Source organism: Mesoplodon densirostris, chromosome 9 (assembly GCF_025265405.1).
Source record: "Mesoplodon densirostris isolate mMesDen1 chromosome 9, mMesDen1 primary haplotype, whole genome shotgun sequence".
Taxonomy (NCBI): domain Eukaryota; kingdom Metazoa; phylum Chordata; class Mammalia; order Artiodactyla; family Ziphiidae; genus Mesoplodon; species Mesoplodon densirostris.
Window position 1 is genome coordinate 10178167 of NC_082669.1, and position 22436 is coordinate 10200602.

The 22436-nt window shown below is 35.4% G+C and overlaps 1 protein-coding gene across 3 annotated transcripts in view; it reads left to right on the plus strand.

Moving 5' to 3' along the window:
* CACNA2D1 (calcium voltage-gated channel auxiliary subunit alpha2delta 1) overlaps window positions 1-22436 on the plus strand; it is a 505032-nt gene that overhangs the window by 478252 nt on the left and 4344 nt on the right. For all 3 annotated transcript variants that reach the window (XM_060107477.1, XM_060107475.1, XM_060107476.1), the window contains 7 exons: window positions 548-619; window positions 1479-1631; window positions 1721-1773; window positions 3356-3411; window positions 3824-3953; window positions 5952-6061; window positions 7169-7251. In XM_060107477.1, the coding sequence (XP_059963460.1) occupies window positions 548-619; window positions 1479-1631; window positions 1721-1773; window positions 3356-3411; window positions 3824-3953; window positions 5952-6061; window positions 7169-7251 (657 nt within the window). The remainder of the gene's footprint in view (window positions 1-547; window positions 620-1478; window positions 1632-1720; window positions 1774-3355; window positions 3412-3823; window positions 3954-5951; window positions 6062-7168; window positions 7252-22436) is intronic.

Genomic DNA, 22436 nt, shown 5'->3' on the forward strand with positions numbered 1-22436 from the left:
ACCAGGGCTCAAACCCATGTTCCCCTGCATTGGCGGGCAATTCTTAACCACTGCACCACCAGGGAAGTCCCTGAGTTGACAATTTTAACTGGACAGATCGTAGTGGAATTTCAAGCCTTGATGGTTTGACAGCAATCTATATGCATGCCCTTAATTTATTTCATCAGAATCTCCTGAGCATATATGTTCAAGAGGAGATACAGTTATCTAAGTTTTTCTCGTATTTTTATTGTTATAATCATCTATATAATGGAGTAATGATTATGTAACCTAACCTTCCAAAAAAAGTGTATTAACTGGGCTTCCCTGGTGGCGCAGTGGTGGAGAGTCCGCCTGCCGATGCAGGGGACACGAGTTCGTGCCCCAGTCCGGGAGGATCCCACATGCTGCGGAGCGGCTGGGCCCGTGAGCCATGGCCGCTGAGCCTGCGCATCCGGAGCCTGTGCCCTGCAAGGGGAGAGGCCACAACAGTGAGAGGCCCGTGTACCGCAAAAAAAAAAAAAAAAAAAAAAAAAAAGTGTATTAACTGTCATTTTTGTTTTGCTAGGTAATGGATTGTGTGATTCTAGATGACGGTGGGTTTCTTCTGATGGCAAATCATGACGATTACACTAACCAGGTTTGTACCTAAAGTGACAAGGAGTAGCGTTTCCAAAGTGTGTTTCCCTGATCAACATTACAGAACTCCTTCACACCACTATAAGAATTGATAATTGAAGTTCTTAAGGTAATATAAACCATTAAGAAATGCATCCTAAAACTAGTTTTCCTTATATTTGTTAGCTGAGTTTACTTTCTGGTACGGTTACCATTAAAACATAGAGCTAAGGATTTTAACATCATATGAACTTTTTATTTTTGATCTCTCAGAAATTTAGAAAATGTTCACATATTAATCAGTTGATAATGTCAGTCCTAATACATAGCTGGTTTGAAACAGATGAAAATTCTAACCTGAAATTTGGAAATTGGCAACAGTTAGGTTCTTTGGTTTACACAGGATTTTAAACAAAGTAGAATTAATTGCCAACTAATTCATTTCTGAATCTGTATATCTGGCTTCTCTTTAAAAAACAAACAAAAATGATCTCTCAATACTGGACAGTTTTCCTAAATTACAATATTTATGGGTTGGAATTGGTGAGCTAGAGGTTGTCCCTATAGATGGGACTCACTCCAGTTCAGCACAGTCCCTACAAGTTTCTTTTTCTAGTTTCACCATTTCTCTTATTGGATTGTGACTTAAGGCTTAGTAAAATGTCCGTTCCTTCCAGATAGCACAGGGAGCCATTCAGAAATGCAAATACCTAATCTCACTGGAGTTCTTTCAGAGTATCATATACTGGTTTATTACTTGCTTTTGTTTTCAAGCCCCTCAATAGTTTTAGTTCTGTTTCTTTGTATCATTTCTTTTGTTTGTACTGGCTCAGGTGTTAATATTTGGCTTACATTTGAAACTTTATTTTTTTCTGTACCAGATTGGAAGATTTTTTGGAGAGATTGATCCAAGTTTGATGAGACACCTGGTTAATATATCAGTTTATGCTTATAATAAATCTTATGATTATCAGTCAGTGTGTGAGCCTGGAGCTGCACCAAAACAAGGAGCAGGGCATCGCTCAGCATACGTGGTCAGTAATAATATGCAACTCACCCTTCCGTTCTCTCAGAGGGACACTCAGCGTAGATTAATGCAATACTTTTTTATTCTATTTTATAGCCATCAATAGCAGACATATTACACATTGGCTGGTGGGCCACTGCTGCTGCCTGGTAAGTCAAAATTGTAGTTTTATTGGTATTGAGAGAAAAATGTTGTGAAATAGTAAAGAATGTGATGGAAGGATGGACATGTAGATAATTATTATGGGAACTAGTTTTTTCATTTCCTACAGCACATCTTGGTAATATTCATAAGTATTTTTTCTTAATGATCACTGTAAAACCGTTACAGTTATTCAGCTTTTTAAATGAAAACACTATTATGCTCAGGCACACTTCGGCCTTTTCAGGGGCTTCTTTTATCTATGGATCTGTTGAAAGTCTTTTCATTTTTTTTTTTATATTATACTCAATTCTTACATTTTAGGCATATTGATCTATAAAAAGTTACTATTTATTGCCTTCATTATGCGAGTTAAATGTCTTCATCCATGAAATTCATGACATGATGACTTATCTTTCTACCTCTTCATTTTTCTTACAAAGGCTGGCATCATGTTCCTGAAATGGATCTAATTCTTTCTTTTCACTGGTTCTATCCTTCCTCCCTCCTTCCCCTCTTACCTATATCCTGCCATCTATGAAAAGAAGACATTTAAACTGCTTATTGAGGCACTGTGGAAAGTCTGGAAGATCAAATTTGTCACTGTTTGGCTCTGATCAGTCAAGTAACTAATCCTTCTGTTGTGTCTGGGTCCATTCTCTCCCTCCCTCCCTCCCTCCCTCCCTATCTCTCTCTCTTTTGTATCATTACCCTACGGTATTGTCTAGGTTTAATCTATAATGTTCACTTGATGTTGTGGCTTTCCCAGCGAAAATTAAATGATTATGCCACTTTATTAAAATAGCAAAGATGTTAGATTAAAAATCCAATTCTTCCTAAAAAAAAATTGTGAAAAAGGGTGCTTTCTGTTCTGACAATGACATTTGTATATGCATTTACCTAGGTTTTCTGAAGCTCATAGGCATCCTGAAATACTTGATTGTCTTTATGCTATTTTCTGGCCAGAACCTTCCCCCTCCTCAGCCTTCCCCCCAACTTTTGTTTTAACTAAACTCAGTTCCAGATGAGTTTTTACTGATATTTGGTTCAATTGTCATTTATTGTAAAACTGAAACATGCCATATGCCCTATATATATGTCTATTGTATTTCATGAATGCCACATTATGTATTTACAAATATGTTCTATATTGTAAATAGTTCGTAAACCCATGGTACAAAGTCATTTTTGTTTTGGTTTTTTTTTTTTTCCTACCACAGAGCTTTAATAACTAAAATAAGGAGAAAACCTTGAGTGTGAAAACTACGCACCAGAATGATGACATTCTTCCTCTTAGAGTTATCACTTCTCCTTGCTCTGATTTTGTATTAGGTGTCTTGACACGTATGTGTCCCTCACTGGGTCCTGAACACATCTGACTTCATGACTTCTTTTACAGAAGGGAATTGACAATGTCTTGCATAATTTAAGAAATACTTATATAAAAATGCTCCTCAACTTTCTATTAGCAAATTCTCAACTTTTTCCAAAAAGATGAAAAAGAAACGTGTTTGTGTACATGCCAAAATACTCTGGTTTTTGTTAATTTATGAAGGAAAATATCAATACTTTTTCATATTTAAAATTCAGGTCTATTCTACAGCAGTTTCTCTTGAGTTTGACCTTTCCACGACTTCTTGAGGCAGGTATGTAAATGCTCAGATACTGTCATAATAATTAACATTTTCTTTTTGGATGCTCCGAGTTCAAAACTCAGAAAGTGCGTGTGTGTGAGAGAGAGAGAGAGATCGTCCATTTAACACTTTTGTAGGTTGAAATCTTTTTGTCAGAACTTTCCTACTGCCTTAGAAACATTCCTAGGTCACATTGGCCTCTGTTTTGCAGCTGTATTCAAACTCAAATGTATTCAAATTCATTTATTCTATTGATAGTTATTGGGCATCTTTAAGGGCTGCCACTACGCCACACGCCACACGGAGTAAACAAGCCAGTTGAGGTGCCTGCCCTCATACATTTGTTTTGCTCTGTGAGAAATGAAGGCTCTGGGAGACCGACCGAAGTGTCCCCTCATGGTGATGCTCTTTATTTTCCCCACAGTTGAGATGGAAGATGACGACTTCACAGCCTCTCTGTCAAAGCAGAGCTGCATTACCGAACAAACCCAATATTTCTTCGATAATGACAGTAAATCATTCAGCGGTGTATTAGACTGTGGAAACTGTTCCAGGTAATTTGTTTCTTCATTTCTGGACTAGTCCTGTTTGACTAAGAAATTGTATTCACTTTCATAACCGTCACAGAAAATAACGGAGGTTGTCTTTTGAGTGCGAGAGATCTGAATAACTGCTTTAAGTTGAAAATAATCAGAGCTCTTCAGTTTCTCTGAAGGTTTTTAAAATTAATTCTAACTCTGATAAGTTGTAATCCCTTCAGCTGTAATAATTGCGTGATCAAAAAAATTACACCCACTTTTAGGCAGAACATAGAGGAATTTGATTGTGTTATATTTTGTCTAGAAGAATCCACATTAAAATTTTTCTAATGTAGAGATAGTTTCAGAGATTATTTTCTCTGATAAGATTAGAATTAATTATATTTACGAAACAGGTTAGCAAAAATATTCTTGGCTAGTAAGTTTTACTTGTAGTCTTCACTTAAATTTAGAATTGAATGTATCTTTGAGTTGAAACTGAAAGAACTAGGAGAACATATCATTTCCTAAAATCAAGGTTAATGTTAGTCATCACCGCCCATAAAACCTCCTGAAAAAATGTTGGAAGAGATGGAGAGGTTGAATTTTGTTGTAATGAGAGAGAGAAAGGCAAGGTGGGAGATTCTTGAAGTTTTGAAAGGAACGGGATAATCCATGTCACAGGATCCCTGAGAACGGAGCAGAAAGGCACAGTGTTGGGACACTTTGTTTTCGGTAGCTGAGGACAGCTTATTCTAGAAGAAATGTTAACAGGGAAAAGAGGAAAGATGAGGAGGTGAGGTAATTTGAGCAGCTGACAGGGATGGAATAGGTAGTTGCTAGGCGATTTGGAAAAGAAGTTTATAACAGTTTAAAATATATATATTTTCAGGAAGGGCTTAACTGAAACTAGCACAGATTTTTAATAAACATGGTCAGTATGATTTTATGACTTACTTTATTAAACCTGTATATCCTAGGAGGAGGAAAGGGGATGTACTCAGAAAAAAGCAGACCATCTTGTTTCGAGATTAGTATATCAGGACATCACCTTCAGGAAACAGAACTGTGGCATGTTTAATGGGCACATCAGAAAGAGTTTAGAGTCTTTGGGCTTTCATTGATTGATGTTCAGGAATAGCAATATATGCTTTAAAAAGTGACTAAGTTAAACTGTAAAGATCAATATAAGATATTAAGTTCAATCACTTTTACATTTGTGCTGTGTAACTTTATGCTGTGTCCCAACTTCAATAGGTTAAAAAAAAATCCCATTCTTTGAAAAATAAATTACCCTTTAATGACAGATCTACATTTTTATTGTGGAAGGCAGAAGCAGCTTAAGATGTGGAGAACACACCGCATGGAATTCAAAGCCCATAATTCTGTCTATTGCCTGTGTTGTCCCAACTCAGTAGTGACCAGCCACAGGTGGCAATTTCAATCATCAAGTTGCAGTTAATTAATATTACAATTTTGTGCCTCAGTCCCGCTAGTCAGTCACCATTTCAGGTGCTCAATAGCCTCAGGTGGCAATTGTTTACCAGGCTGGTTAAAGCGGAAGACCTTTCTATCTTCACAGAAAGTTTGTTGAACGGCACTGATCCAGACTTCAGTCTGCCGTGACTTGGGGAAATGCTGAGCCATTTTTGTGCTCCTACTTTCCTTTACTGTACAACAAGGCAACTTGGGCACATTTTCAGTGATAGATAGATACCACAGTTCCCTAAATATGTAAAATGAAACAACTAGATGGTGTTTATTTTGCATTGAGGACTATCACTTAAGAAACAAAGGTCACACTTAAAACATCTGTTGGATTTTTTTTAGTATTCATTTGAGAGAGAGCATGTCCATGTTAATCAAACATGGTCATCTTTCTCTTCTAAAATCATTCAATGTTACTGTTTGTGTAGGTGATGCTTTGTTTCAAAAGGTCCTATTTTCTTTCATTTTAATATGTAAAAATCTTTGACGTCTATTCTTTTCTCAGATGATAATTTTTTCTGATTTTTAAAAATATTTATTTTACAGAATCTTCCATGTAGAAAAACTTATGAACACCAACTTAATATTCATAATGGTTGAGAGCAAAGGGACTTGTCCCTGTGACACACGATTGCTCATACAAGCAGAGCAGACTTGTATCCTTTGACACTGGAGAGGTTTGGAATGGAAAACCGTCTTAAAGCTGTGCATTTTTAACCTCGTCATGTTGTTCGTGCCCCGAAAGAGGAAAATATCACAGAGTGCTGAGATCACCTCACAGAGGCAGAATGGACCCTCCACACAAAATGTCATTTGGATGTCAAGACTGATGATGCCACACGTGCACCAAGAGGATGTGAAAGGCTTCATATGGTACCTTGAGTCTTTGTGGAGGGAGCAGTGCAGGTTCCCATGTAGCCCTGAAAATGGCTAGAGAGGGCAGGGAGAAGTACCTGGCTCGGGGTTTTATGGTGGTTGGGGACCGTGCTGGACCTTTGCCAGTGCTGCCTGGGGCTTGTTGGCCCGAACTTCCAGGCAGTGCCAAAGGAGGGGACACTCAGTCTTCCCTCTCAGCCCGCCCAGGTGTGGGACAGAAGGGAAAAGGGATTGTTGTGGCTTGAAAGCTCTCAGTAGCCCGTCATCACAAATGGAGTTGAATGGGGTCTATACCTACAATGGAATATTATTCAGCCTTAAAAAAGGAAGGTGAATCCTGTTGTATGCTAGAACTGCCATGGCAGTAATGCTAAAAAGCCTTCGAGTAGTAAATATGCTAAATGACAGTGAAATGACTATTGAAGCATTGCAGGCAGAGGTTCGGTAGACTGCCTCTAGTTTTTGCTGTTTCTGGAAAAATACATAGTCCTCACCTATGTTTGGAACTGATGTTTATTACTAGGAATTAGCTTCTATTTCTGTCTTGCTAAATAGGAGGCACCCAGGCCCTCCCTTATGAGACGGATTTGTCATGTGTCATTTGCACATTTCATCCACTTGTATTGTACAGATATTTCCTGAGTACTTCTTCTGTGCCAGCGACCATGCTGTGTAAAGCATTGATCTCTTCACACAGGCCCTAGACAGGAGAAAATTTGTGGCAGTTCAGTACTTTAAATCCCATAGTACTTGAACTGGTTGTGTGGGACCAGAATAATGGCATCGGTTTCTCTGGCTTGCTTTGCGAAATAAGTGTGTTGCACTGTATTTTTTTAATTGTGTAAAAAAAAAAAAGTAACTTCATATTCCTTAACAAGTTTCTTTAGCTGATGGTCCAGATCCTTGTGATATGGTGAAGCAACCCAGATACCGAAAAGGACCTGATGTCTGCTTTGATAACAATGCCTTGGTAAGTAAGACCAAACATTTGCTGTATTAAAATATATAACTCAATGGTCACAATAATTTAAGGAGACAAATTGTAGTTTTAACTCCAGTGTAATGTCTTAACCATAACCATAGTGTTTCTCATTAACGTGACATACTTGCTGGTATATAGATTTTTTTATTTCAGTATTTTTCACGGTTAGCATAAGCTTAACAGTTGCCTCTTCTGTCCTTTCCACAGAAATTGTACTTTCAAACACAATGCCGACCAACTTACTAATAATCCAAGATCACAAATCTGATGATTTTAAAACTTTCTAATGACCCGTAACTGACAGTAAACGTTACTAATGGTATATGAGTTGCCCACCTTCATTTATATTCCAATCCTGAAGATATAACAGTTATTTTTATTATAACATTTTCTGTGTTTAGTCTTCATTCAGTGTATTTAAAAACCTGTTAAATCACTATCGTCCCCTTAGTTTGTAATTGTACTTTACATGGTTTCTAATTCTGCCACCTATTAGGTATGTATTATTTATCTTAATTATATTACTTTTATATATTGTTTGAAACTAGGCCAGGTCAATAACACAGGGTTAAGTTGGTATAATTTTACAAAGCATATTTAATGTATGTTATTTAAGATGACTACTACTTTTCCTATAGGTCAGCTGTCTTTCTCTCATAAACACTATTTGGACTTACTGTATGTAGAAGCAGCTTTATGCTTTTCAAATTATTTTAATTTTTAAGAAGCTTTACTCTCAAGCATAAAGCCCATATAAAAATTTCTCACTTATAAAAAACTAAAATTTTAAAAATAATATTTCTCAGTTCTCCAATCTGTCATGTCTCTTTGCATGAAGTGGCCTGCAAACATAAAGCGTTATCATCTGGGGAACTGTTTATTCTAAAAACATGTCAGGTCATTTATTGACTAATGTGCATTTCTAGAGGTGGTTGTTTATTTAGAACAGATATACCTGATATGTACTTATCGACTCAAATACACATAGCCACATTTGTTCCAAAAAAGAATAAGGCATTTCCATAGATACATAACATGCAAATAGATAATATAAAGTGGAGCAAAGAAGAAATAAAATCAGTGATGGAGAATAAGGCTTAAAAAGCAAAATGTTTTAGCCAATAAATCCCAGTTATCTCTGTAAGGACTATTATTGATCATTCCTCTCTGGGGGGAAAAGTGATTCAAAGTTGCAGCTACTTGATTTTTTTTCATTTTACACTGAGCCTTAAATGAAATCCAGATATGAGGACTTCTGTTGTTCTGTCTAGTATATACCTTCAGGAACTTTGGCCACATCAAATCATTCCCCAAAGCATGTTGTTTGTGGGCCCACGGGTAGTATCACTCATTAGGGAAACTTCCCTCATCAATTATTTGTCACCAAAGACTGAGATTAAATTTACTCAGATGCACTTGAAAGATCATATAAAAACCACTACCCCCAATATTTTCACCATAGGTAACTATCATCTTTTTGATCAAGGCATAATGCAGATTTTACAAAGACAAAAACTTCCAATACTCAAGTTCCTATAAATTATACAGTGGAGTGTGTGTGAAAGTACAACTTTTGCTCAGTAGCTTAATGTGCTAATAATGTCTTGTGTTTTTTTGGCAGTGGAATATTTTGGTAATGCTTATTTGCAATGGTCACTGTGAATCTGCTCTGGATGGAGGCTCACTTAAACTGCTAACTGCCAGCAAATTGCATGAAATCTCATCTTGTATGTCTTCTGTGTTTTCCTTCCTTTTCCTGTACTTGCTACTTTGCCCGTTATTAATAGGATCAACTTATATGCACAACGAGTCGTGCCTGTACCATGATGTCAGCTCCTATCTTCATTTTACTGCAAGTTTTCATGTGGTGTGGATGGTCAGTCACTTTCTCTAATTTTTCTTTGTTTTTGCGTTTGGCTTGAAATTTTAAAAAGTAATCCATATCCCTAAATCCACTATAATAAATGTCCTGAAACCAGGTTATTAAAATGCCAGTAGTAATGTTGTTTCGAGAATAGCAGCTTTCAAATGTTACATAAGTTTCTAATCCTGAACAGAGCAGATCAGTTTCCTATATTTATTTAAAAATCAGTAATTTCTCATAAGGTTTTGTATAAAGATTAAGTCAGTGTGGAGAAAATAATTTTATATGCTTCACAATATCTTACTTTTTATTTAAGAGAAATACCCTAAGGACAATTATTAGAGTTGGTCATCAATTTTGTTTCAGAAGATGCTAACATAAAATTAATGATCTGTTTCAATTTTATTAAGCATTATTCAGTACCTTCTAAGCTTATTATCTAATTTTTCCTTTCTAAACAGATATGGTTTAAACAGCGTTTTTAGATTTTTTAGATATTGATATTCTTAGTGAAGTGCTTTAGTATAACTTACATTATCTAGGCGAAGATTATCATTATTTGTTACTCTTCAACAAATTTCTGAATTACATACTCAGTACGACTGAATAGATATTTTAGGGCCTGAGTTTACATTCAGGGTTCCATTTACAGTTTTGCAGTTTCTTTTTTGATGGTCTGGAATCATGATTGTTGTAACTAGACCACTTTTGTTGTATTCTTTCTTCATTGCTGTCCAGGGATTCATTGGTTAGGAAACCACTAGATGGAGATGTGGCCATTACTATAAATGCAGTGAGCTCATCAGAGGAGGGGAAAGTGGAGAAGCAGAGGGAGTGTCAGAAAAAACTAAATTTCTTCTGGGATAATAAAATAATGGTTCTGAAGATTTAAGTGGTAAAGAAAAACAAAGCTAAAGTTTATCAAAGAAGAAAGTAAAGCAAGCCAATAACATGTACTATTGAGGAAGTTCATTATCTTATGCAACCATAATTGATAAATGCACGTTACTGGGTACATGAAAAATGAATATGCAGAATAAATGTGTGTATAGGTATGTATACACATATGTACATTAAACTTACCTCATGAATTAATGTGGTAAGTGTGTTAAGGTTCTCTGTAGGAAACTATTTGTTAGGGATCTTATTCCAATTAAAAGAGTTACATGTAGTATCTACCTGCCTAAATAATTTTAAATATGCATTTTCTTTGAAGCTGCTGTGGGTGACGTAAGTATAGACCTATCTAAGTTCAAAAGTTAGCTATTATTTGGTGGATGTTCTTACCAGTGATTTGAACTCTTACTGTTTGCAATTAGTCACCCCAGGTTCTGGTTGGGGAAAGAAAGGGAGAGTAAGGGTTTAGTAATACTTGTCTAAGAGAAAAATGAAGAGGATTTTACTCACTAGTATACCTGGTTTTAAAAAAGTAAGCCTTGGGGTGAAATCATGAATATAACTATGGTTTAGACATCTTTTTCTTTTAAGTAGTAATGGGAAAGAAAAAAAAGAATGAGGGATTCTTAGTTGATATCTTTACTAAGAGTATTTTGAAAGAGATCCCTAGAAGGAAATCAAATAAAATTACTCATATTTTAGAATTACTCATTTAAAATTATTTAATTTTAAAATTAAATTTTTAAATTACTCATATTTTAAAACGTATGTATATAATGTTGGCACTGTATCCCTTTACTATTATTTTAAGCTGAAACCAGCTACCAATCTGTTATTATTATCTACTACAATAATCTTTAAAAATCAGAGTGATTTTTCTGGTCATGGTGTTAGTGGGATTTTGGTCTCTTTCTTTAAGATAGAAAAAATGCTGAGGTTTCTCCCACATCTATGCATTTGTGATTTAGAATGTTTTTAGAATGTATCTCATAATTTACTTCCATATAATAATTACAAGTCTTGGTAGATGTGGTTGCCCATGCAAAACACATGAGAAAACATGATCAGGAAACTGAAGGGACAGATTTTTCAGTGTGAATCTACGTGCAGACTTCAGGGACTCCAAATAAGTTATCTGAACTACCACCTCCCAGACTGAAACAGACATATCTCATCATCGCACAGAGGAAATGAACCCCCCCCCCAAAAAAACCCACTAGAAATATAAAAATAAAAACAATGGAAGCAGAGCCAGAGAGAATATTTTTCTTTCCATAACATTTCTAGAACATAAGGATGTATTTTACGTTAATACATCAATGGGTCTTGTATGTGTGCTAATTTTCCATTCCATCAAATTAATACTTAACTAGAACTGGGGAGCTCTCCTGGTGAAGTGACAATTAAGCCTTTAAGTTAATATTTTACATTTACAGTGTTTCTAACCAATCAATATATGCAGTGTTTTATTGGAGTACACACTACTCATTTATCAAGTACTTACAGTACACCTACTATGTATCAGGCCATTCTTCTATGCATGAGATATTTAAGATGCATTTATACTAAAATATAATTTTTTATCTCAAGTTCATATGTAACTCAGCACCCTGTTTTTTTACCTGGTTAACCTACCTAAAGGGAAAGGTATTTGAACAAAGAGAAGAGGAAGTGCAGAGGTCCTGAGATAGTAATACATTGACCTGTTGCAGAGAAAGTTAGTGTTATTGGAGCAGTGTGAGTGGTGAGGGGAGGGGGAGGAATATAGGATGAAGATGGAGAGGCAGCCAGGCTGCAGACCACCTAAGGCTTTGTAGGCCTTCATAAGAAATTTGGATTTTGTTCTGAGAAATTTCAAGAAGAGCATGAAAGGATTTGATTTACGGTTTTAAGAAGACTGCTTTTTGGAGAAAAAGAAGTTGATAAAGGGCAAGAGTAGAAGCAGAGAGACAAGTGAGACAGCTTTTGCAGGAGTGTAGGCAAGAAGTAATGGTAATTTGGACATATGGTAAGTAGTAAGTAAGTTTGAGGCTATATTTTGAAGCTAGAGTTAAGAGGACAAGCTGATAGATTAGATTTGAGGAAAAAAAAGGAGAAATCACAGATGACTTGTTGTCTTTGACCTGATCCATTACTCCTAGAAGTGTCATTCAGAAAAATAATATTTGGGGACAAGTTTGAGATCTTTCTGAGAATCAGAAGGAGAGGTGATAGTGATCAATGAATGTGGAGGTCAGCTGAAAATATAAAAGTGTGAGTTATTGAGGTTCTGGTCCAAGATGGCAACATAGGACGCCTAAAGCTCACCTGAACCCACAGACCTACCAAATCTACACCTATAAACAACAATTCCCTCTGAAAGGCATCTAGAAAGTAGATAAATCTAGAAAGTAGATGAGCACCCCCTACGCACTGGGCAAATGTAATATGCATCCAAATGGGTAGGAAAGGCTGAGGAACTTTATCTCCATAAACCCCACACTCAGCACAGCAACATAAAATTAGAAGGGAACTCACAACACCCAGCTTCTCCCTGAGCAGTGAAGGGTTTAGATTGAACATCTGTCACCCCAAGACTCTCATGGAGGGATGGGCCCCCAAAACTCCTAGCTCTGAACGCCTAATGGTGCTTGTGTCCATGAGACCCACAGGACTATAGCCAACAAAGAAAATTCTTAACAGATTCGCAAGGACTCACCATGGCTATCTTTCCAAAGCTCAGAGAAACAGGAGCCGAGAGAAATGCACTTCTCCCACTCATTTCCTGACAGAGGTTATTTGCATACTTTAAAAGTTATTGCCTGTAAGTAAGGTTTCTAATTTAGCTCAGCTTTGGGGGCTTACTGCAAGACTCCCTGGAGACAGGGGAAGGGGTAGGCTATGCCTACTGACCCTCTGTCCCACTCCAGTTCAGTGGTGCCTTCCTAAAAGAGGCTTGTGAACCCACCTGGCATCCTGGCCTTTGAGGTGGCTGCCCAAAGGACACACCCCTTTATAACTTGGCTCTGGTAACCAGCAGGGCTGGCATTCACAAGCACCAAAGGATCCTGGACCATAGCAAACAAATAGTTCTCAACTGGCTATTCCCTCAATTCAGGACAGAGGGAGTGGAGAGAAATGCCCGTCTCTCAGTCTTTCCCTGAAAGAGGTCTTTTTTGCATGCTTTGAAAGCTGCTGCCTGAGAATCCAGCCTCCAATCAGCCTGTACCTGATGCTGACTGAAGCCTTCCCCACTGGGACACTGACAGATGTTAGCACGTCCTCAACTATGGGGAGCCAAGAAGAAAAAGCCAATTCAAGATGGAGAGAGGTGGTTCTTTTATCTAATGCACAAAACCCAACACAGAGAGTCAAGGAAAATGAAGACACAGAAAAATATGTTTTAAAAGAAAAAGATAAAACTCCACAAACAGGCCTTAATAAAACAGAGAAGAATGACTGACATGAGAAAAAGTTCAAAATTTGGTCATAAAGATGGTCACCATGTCAGGACAAGAATGCGTGAACTGAGAATTTCAACAAAGAAAACACAAGAAGGTACCAAACAGAAGACACAGAGCCAAAGAATACACTACAACAACTATATTGAAAACCTCAATAGTGAGGCATTCAAGTAGCAGACCGGATGAAGTGGAAGAAAGTCTCAGTAAACTCACAAACAGGGCAGTGATTCATCCCATCAAGGAGCAAAAAGAAAAAAGAATTAAAAAAAAGAGTGAAGATAGCTAAAGGGACTTATGAGACAACACCAAGCAGACCCAAATTCACATTATAGTGTTCCAGAAGAAGAAAAGCAGACAAGGGCAGAAAACTTTTTGAAGAAATAATGAGTGAAAACTTTCCTAACCTGGGAAAAGAAACAGATGCCCAAATCCAGGAAGCCCAGAGAGTTACAAATAAGAGTTACCCAAATACATCCAAACCAAGTGAGGAAGAGGTAATACCTCCAAACTCATAGTGAGGGAAGAAGTAAAACTGTCATTATTTGCACATGATATGATTCTGTATATAAAAAACTCCAGTAAAAAACTGTTGGCACTAATCAACACTTTGACTAAATTTCAGGATATAAAAACAACATAAAAAATCGGTTGCATTTCTATACACTAGGATGAAATGTCTGAAAAATAAAACTATCACACTCACAATAACATCAAAAACAATGAAATACCCAGAAATTACTTTAACCAAGGAAGTGAAAGTTCTGTACAATCAAAACTACATGACTTTCCTAAAAGAAATCGAAGTTGACACAAACAAATGCAAAGACATCCATGCCGATGGATCATAAGAACTGACTGTTAAAATGTCTGTACTACTCAAAGTCACCTGAGATTCAACACAATCCCCATCAAAAAACCAAGGCCATTCTTCACAGAGATAGAAAAAAAAATCCTAAAATTTATATGAAGTGACAAAGTCTGCAAAATAGTCAAAGCATTTCACAGGAAAAAGAACAAAGCCAGAGGTATTGTATGTCCTGTTTTCAGACTGTACTACAAAGCTACAGTAATTTTTAAAATAGGGTAGGATACTGGCATAATAGACACAGACTAACAGAACAGAAGAGAGCCCAGAATTAAACCCCTGCATACACAGTCAACTAATATTTGATAGTGGAGCCAAGAATACCCAATGAGGAAATGATAGTCTCTTCAACAAATGGTAATGGGGAAATTGGATAAACACATGCAGAATGATGAAATTGGACCCCTAACTTACTGCTCACAGAAAATTAAGTCAAAATGGATCACAGATTTAACACAAGACCTAATAACTATAAAACTTAGTAGAAACAGAGAGAGGAAGCTCCTCAACAGTGGAATTGAGAGTGATTTTTGGATATAACACCAAAAGCACAAACAATAAAAGCAAAAATCAGCAAATGGGGCTACATCAAACTTGAACACTTGTGCACAGCAAAGGAAACGATTAACCAAATGAAAATTCATCCTACAGAATGCAAGAAAAATTTTGCAAACCATGTATCAGATAAGGGGTTAATATCCAAAATATATTTAAAAACTCATAAAACTCAAAGACAAAAGAAAAAAAACCACAAATAATCCAACTAAAAAGGCAGAAAAACTAGACATTTTTCCAAAGAAGACACCCAAATGGCCAAGAGGCACATGAAAAGATTCTCAATATCACTAATCATCAGGGAAACACAAATCAAAACTACAGTGAGCTATCACCTCACACCTGTTAGAATGGATGTCATCAAGAAGACAAGAGACAACAGGTGCTGGGGAGATGTGAATAAAAGGGAACCTTTATACACTGTTGGTGGGAATGTAAATTACTGCAACCAATATGGAGGTTTCTCAAATAATTAAAAATTAATCTACCACATGATCCATCAATTCTACTTCTGGGTATATGTGCAAAGGAAATGAAAACAGGATTTTGAAGACATATCTGTACTCCCACATTCACTGCAGCGTTATTCATAGTAGCCAAGATATGGAGACAACCTAGATGACCATCAACCAATGAATAAAATAAGGAGTGGGATTTATACTTACACACACAGTGTAATATTTTTCAGCCATGAGAAAGGAAGACAGCCTGCCATTTGCAACAACATGGATGGACCTTGGGCACATTATGCTAAGTGAGAAAGACAAGTACTGTGTGTGGAATCTAAAAAGCCAAACTCATAAAAACAGAAATAAATGGTGGTTACCCTGGAATGGGGGTTAGAGGATAAGACAGATGTTGTTCAAGGGTACAGTCTTACAACAAGCAGTAAATAAGCCCTAGAGATCTAATGCACAGTACAGTGAATACAGAAAACAATTATATTCATCAAATATGCTAAGAGACTAAAAATGAATTATTCCAACTACTAAAAAGAGGACAACTATGTAATGTGATAGAGGTGCTAATTATCACTTTAATGGCAAATCATATTACAATGCATAAATTATCAAATTAACATGTACACCTTAAATTTACACAATGTTATATTTCAAATATTTTTCAATTAAAGTAAAAGAGACCCATACAAAGACACATTTTAATTAAATTATCAAAAGTAAATCTATGACAAAGGAGGCAAAAATATACAGTGGAGAAAAGACAGTCGCTTGAATAAGTGGTGCTGGGAACACTGGACAGCTACATGTAAAAGAATGAAACTAGAACATTCTCTAACACCATACACAAAAATAAACTCAAAATGGATTAAACACCTAAATGTAAGGCTGTATACTATAAACCTCTTAGAGGAAGCAGAGGCAGGACACTCTGACATAAATCGCAGCAAGATATTTTGGATCCATCTCCTAGAGTAATGAAAATTAAAACAAACAAATGGGACCTAATTAAACTCCAAAGCTTTTGCACAGCAAAATAAACCATAAACAAAATGAAGCCAGCCCACACAATGGGAGAACATACTTGCAAACAAAGTGACAGACAAGGGATTAATCTCCAAAAGAGACATCATGCAGCTCGATATCAAAAAAACAAACAGCCCAATCAAAAAATGGGCAGAACATCTAAATAGACATTTCTCCAAAGAAGACATACAGATGATATGTGGAATCTAAAAAAATGGTACAAATGAACCTGTTTACAAAACAGAAGTAGAGTCACAGATGTAGAAAACAAATGTAAGGTTACTATGGGGTATGGGGGGCCAGGAGGGATAAATTTGGAGATTACTAACAAGAACCTACTGTATAGCACAGGGAACTCTACTCAATACTCTAAGGACTTATACAGGAATAGAATCTACAAAAGAGTGGATAACTGTATATGTTATCATATATATATATGTGTGTGTGTGTGTGTGTGTGTGTGTGTGTGTGTGTGTGTGTGTGTGTGTATAACTGATTCACTGTGCTGTACAGCAGAAACTAACACAACATTGTAAATCAACTATATTCCAGTAAAAATTAATTTAAAATAAATAGCTAAGACATACAAATGGCCAAAAAACACATGAAAAGATGCTTAACATCACTGATTATTAGAGAAATGCAAATCAAAACTACAATGAGGTATCACCTCACACCAGTCAGACGGTTATCATCAAAAAGTCTACAAACAATAAATGCTGGAGAGGGTGCAGAGAAAAGGGAACCCTCCTACACTGTTAGTGGGAATGTAAATTGGTACAACCTTTATGGAGAACAGTCCAGATGTTCCTTAAAAAACTAAAAATAGAGCTACCATATGATACAGCAATCCCACTCCTGGGCATATACCTGGAGAAAACCACACTTTGAAAATATACATGAACCCCAATGCTCATAGAAGCATTATTTACAATAACCAGGATATGGAAGCAACCTAAATGTTCATCAACAGAAGAATGGGTACAGAAGATGTGGCACATATATGCAATGGAATATTACTCAGCCATAAAAAACAAAATAACGCCATGTGCAGCAACATGGATGGACCTAGAGATTATCATACTAAATGAAGTCAGACAATGACAAATATCATCCGATATCACTTATATGTGGAATAAAAAAAATGGTACAAATGAACTTATTTACAAAACAGAAACAGACTCACAGACTTCAAAAACAAACTTATGGTTACCAAAGGGGAAACATTGGGGGAGGTATAAATTAGGAGGTTGGGATCAACACATACACACTGATCTATATGTAAAATAGATAATCAAAAAGGACCTACTGTAAAGCACAGGGAACTCCACTCAACACTCCATAATAACCTATGTAAGAAAAGAATCTGAAAAAAGAGTAGATATATGTCTATGTGAAACAATCACATTGCTGTACACCTGAAATTAACACAACATTGTATATCAACCATATTCTAATATAAAATATTAAATTTTTTTAAAAGTAAATGACAAGGAGAGAATCTTAAAAGCAGCAAGGAAAAAAACTTGTTACATACAAGGAAACCTCTAAGGCTACCAGGATCTTTCCACCAGAATATGCAGCCCTGCAGGGAGTGGCATGGTATATTCAAAGTACTGAAAGAAAAAAACCTGCCAACCAAAAATACCCTACCTAGCAAAACTGTCCTTCCACTTTGAAGGCAAAATGAAGAGTTGTAGACAAGCAAAAACTAAAGGAGTTCATCACCACTAGACTGGCCTTACAAGAAATGTTAAAGGTGCTCCTTTAAGCTGAAACAAAACAGCACTAATTAGTAACAGGAAAATATATGAAAGTATAAATCTCACTGGTAAAGACCAATATATAGTTAAATTCAGAATAATCTAATATTGTAATGATAGTGGGTTAATCAATTATATATCTAGTATGAATGTTAAAAGACAAATATAGTAAAAAATAACTGTCATACAATAAGTAATGGATACACAGACTAAGAATATGTAAATTGTGAAATCAAAAACAAAATATGGAGGAGGAAGTAAAATGTAGGGTTTTAAAATGCACTTGAACTTAAGCTGTTATCAACTTACTATGAGGCTTATCAACTTATTTATAACACTAAATATTATGAGGCTTACATAAAATATGTTATAACAGTTGTTATAATAACCACAAAGCAAAAACCTATAGTAGATACACAAAAGATAAAGAGAACGGAATCTAAGCATGCCACTATAGAAAATGATCAACCCACAAATGAAGAGAGCAATAAGAGAAAAAGAACAAAGGAATTTCAAAATAGCTCAAAAACAATATAACAAAATTGTAGTAATAATAATAATTACCATCTATCAACAATTACTTTAAATGTTAAATGGACTAAATTCTCCAATCAAATGACATAGAGTCACAGAATCTATTAAAAAAACAGGAGATGATTTTATGTTGTGTATTAGAGTCGCATTTCAACTTTAAGGACATACACAGACTGAAATGGAAAAAGATATTCCATGCAAATGGAAACCAAAAGAAAGCTGGGGTGGGTATACATAGACAAAATAGACTTAAAAACTGTAATGAGACAATCAAGGTCATTACATAATGATAAAGTGGTCAATCCAACAAGAGGATATAAACATTTGTAAATATGCGCCCAACATAGGAGCAACTAAATATATAAAGTAAAAATTAACAGACTTAAAGGGAGAAATAGCAAGACAATGTAAAATGCCAAAAAATTCGACAACCTAGAAATGGGTAAATTCCTAGAAACCTACAACCTATCAAGACTGAATCATGAAAAAATAGAAATAGAAAATCTGAACAGACCAATTAGTAGTAAGAAGATTGCATCAGTTATCAAAAACCTCCCAAGAAACAAAGTTCACGACCAGATGGCCTCACTGGTGAATTCTACTGAACATTCAAAGAACAATTAATACCTGTCCTTCCAAACTCTTCCAAAAAATTAAAGAGGAATGAACACTTCCTGATTCACTTTTACAATGCCAGCCTTATTACCATGATACCAAAACCAGACAAGGACACTACAAGAAAATTTTAGGCCAATATCCTTGATGAAAATAGATGAAAAATTCCTCAACAATATATTATCAGGGTTAATTCAACAACACATTAAAAGGGTCATACACCATGATCAAGTGAGATTTATTCCAGGAATGCAAGGATTGTTCAAAATCCACAAATCAATTGATATGATACATACATTAACAAAATGAAGGCTAAAAATCATATGATCATCTTAAGAGATGCAGGAAAAGCATTTAACAAAATTCAACATCTATTTATGATAAAAACTCTCAACAAAGTGGATATAAAGGGAATGTACACCAACATAATAAAGGCTATATATGACAAGACCACAGCTAACATACTCAGTGGTGAAAGCTGAAAGCTTTTTCTTCTAAGATCAGGAAGAAGATATGGATGCCTACTCCCACCACTTTTATTCAACATAGTGCTCAAAGTCCTAGGCAGAGCAAATAGGCAAGAAAAAGAAATAAAAGCCATCCCTGTTGAAAAGTAAGAATTAAAACTGTCTTTATTTGCAGATTACATGATATTATATATAGAAAGTCCTAAAGACTCCATCAAGAAACTAACATTTTATTAACAGAGTTAATAAACAAATTCAGTGAAATTACAAGATACGAAACTAATATACAAAGATCATTTGCATTTCTATACCATAATAATGAACTATCGGAAAGAGAAATTAAGAAAGTAAATAATTCCACTTGTATTTGCATCAAAATGAATAAAATACCTAAGAATAAAGGTAACCAAGAAGGTGAAGGACCTATACACTGAAAACGATAAGACATTAATGAAAGAAACTGAAGACAACACAAATAAATGGAAGAATATTCAGGTCTCATAGACTAGAAGAATTGTTAATATGTCCATACCACCCAAAATAATCTACAGATTGCATGCAATCCCCATCAAAATTTCAATGGCATTTTTCACAGAATTAGAACAATCCTAAAATACATATATGAAACCACAAAAGACCCAAATACCCAATGCACTCTTGAGAAGGAAAAACAAAATCGGATGCATGACACATCCTGATTTGAAACTAGATTAAACAACTACAGTAATCAAAAGAGTATGGCACTGGCATAAAAAAAGACACAGATCAATGGAACAGAATAGAAAACCCAGAAATAACCCATGCATATATGGTCAATTAATTTATGACAAAGGAGCCAAGAATATACATTGGGGAAAAGATAGTCTCTTCAATAAAGAGTGCTAGAAAAACTGAATAGCCATATGCAGAAGAATGAAACTGGACCACTATCTTACACTGTACACAAAAATCAACTCAAAATGGATTAATGACTTGAAGACCTGAAACCATAAAACTCCTAGAAGAAAACATAGGGAGTAAGCTCCTTGGCATTGGTGTTGGTAATGACTTTTTGGACTTGTCACCATAAGAAAGCAAAGGCAACAAAAACAAGAATGAAAAAGTGGGACTACATCAAACTTAAAAGCTTCTGCACAGCAAAGGACAACAGAATTAAAAGACAGCCCATAGAATGGGAGGGAATGTTTGCAAATCATGTATGTGATAAGGGGCCAGTATCCAAAATATATGAAGAACTCATATAACTCGAGATCAAAAAAATAAACAATCTGATTTTAAAATAAGCAAAGGATCTCAATAGGCATTTTTACAAAGAAGATATACAGATGGCCAACAGGTATGTGAAAAAATACTCAATATCAGTACACATCAGAGAAATATAAGTCAAAACCACAATGACTTATCACCTCACACCTGTTAGAATGACTATTATCTCAAAGAGAAGAAATAACAAATGCTGGCAAGGATGTGGATGAAACGGAATCCTTACACTTAGTTGGTGGGAGTGTAAATTGGTGCAGCCACTGTGGAAAACAATACTGAGGTTCCTCAAAAAGTTAAAAATAGAATTACTATATAATCCAGCAATCCCACTTCTGGGATTTGAAAAATAAAAATCCCTTAATAGATTTTTTTCCTCAGAATTCTCTTTAACAGATTTCTGCTGCCTTAGAATACAATTCAAGAAGGAAATGTTATTTACTTGGTGGCATGCACTGTATTAAACCCTAATGAGCAAAAAGAGCCAATGTTTTAGTCTCTGGGAGCTCAGAGTCTTTGTAAAATTATTCAGACTAGAACATTTATTTTCTTATATAACCTATTGTTTTGATTATTGGAAGATGAACCTTGGATTAGTGAATTCTTGAAAGATGTTTAGGAAAATAATTAGAAGGGGGGTTTTCTTGTTTTTTAATTGAAGTATAGTTGACCTATAATATTATTTAAGTTACAGGTGTAAAATACAGTGATTCACAATTTTTAAGGTTTTATTCCATTTATAGTTATAAAATATTGCTATATACCGTGTTGTATAATATATCCTTTTAGCTTATTCTAACCTAATAGTTTGTACCTCTTAAGATAGGAAGTTTTTTTTAATGAAATTCAGTATATTTAAAGGAATCAAAGGATGCAGAAAATGTTACAGAATACAGAACCTAGGAATAAAAGGTAAAGAATAATTTTGTGTTAACAAGGAATCTAATGATCTGCCACTAGACAGGGGGGATCCAAATGAGCAAATATGTAGTTTCTATTTCATGGTTCTCTAAACAGGATAAACCTCTCCTGCTAGCTTAGCTCTTTATTTTGGATATAAGTTTTCAGAGTGTCCTTTCATTTAGGGTTCAACTACATTATTCTTCATTTTAATTCTTGATGAAGGTCCAGATGCTACATGTGCAGCATGATACATTCACGTTTGAAATTGGATATAAGGGATAGGAAAAATAGAAGTTCATTTCTCAAATTTATTTATTTTACCAATCTCAAACTTTGCCTTATTGAGCATAATTGCTAATATCATAATTCTTGGGAATTATAATAGACTATGAAATTTTATTTTTATATCTTATAAATATAGAAGGATATTTAATACTGTGAAAGTAAGGTTTTTCAATTTAGAAATTGGAATATCACTCAAAACAGCATTTATTATTAAAGTATTTCCTTTCATAATCATCAG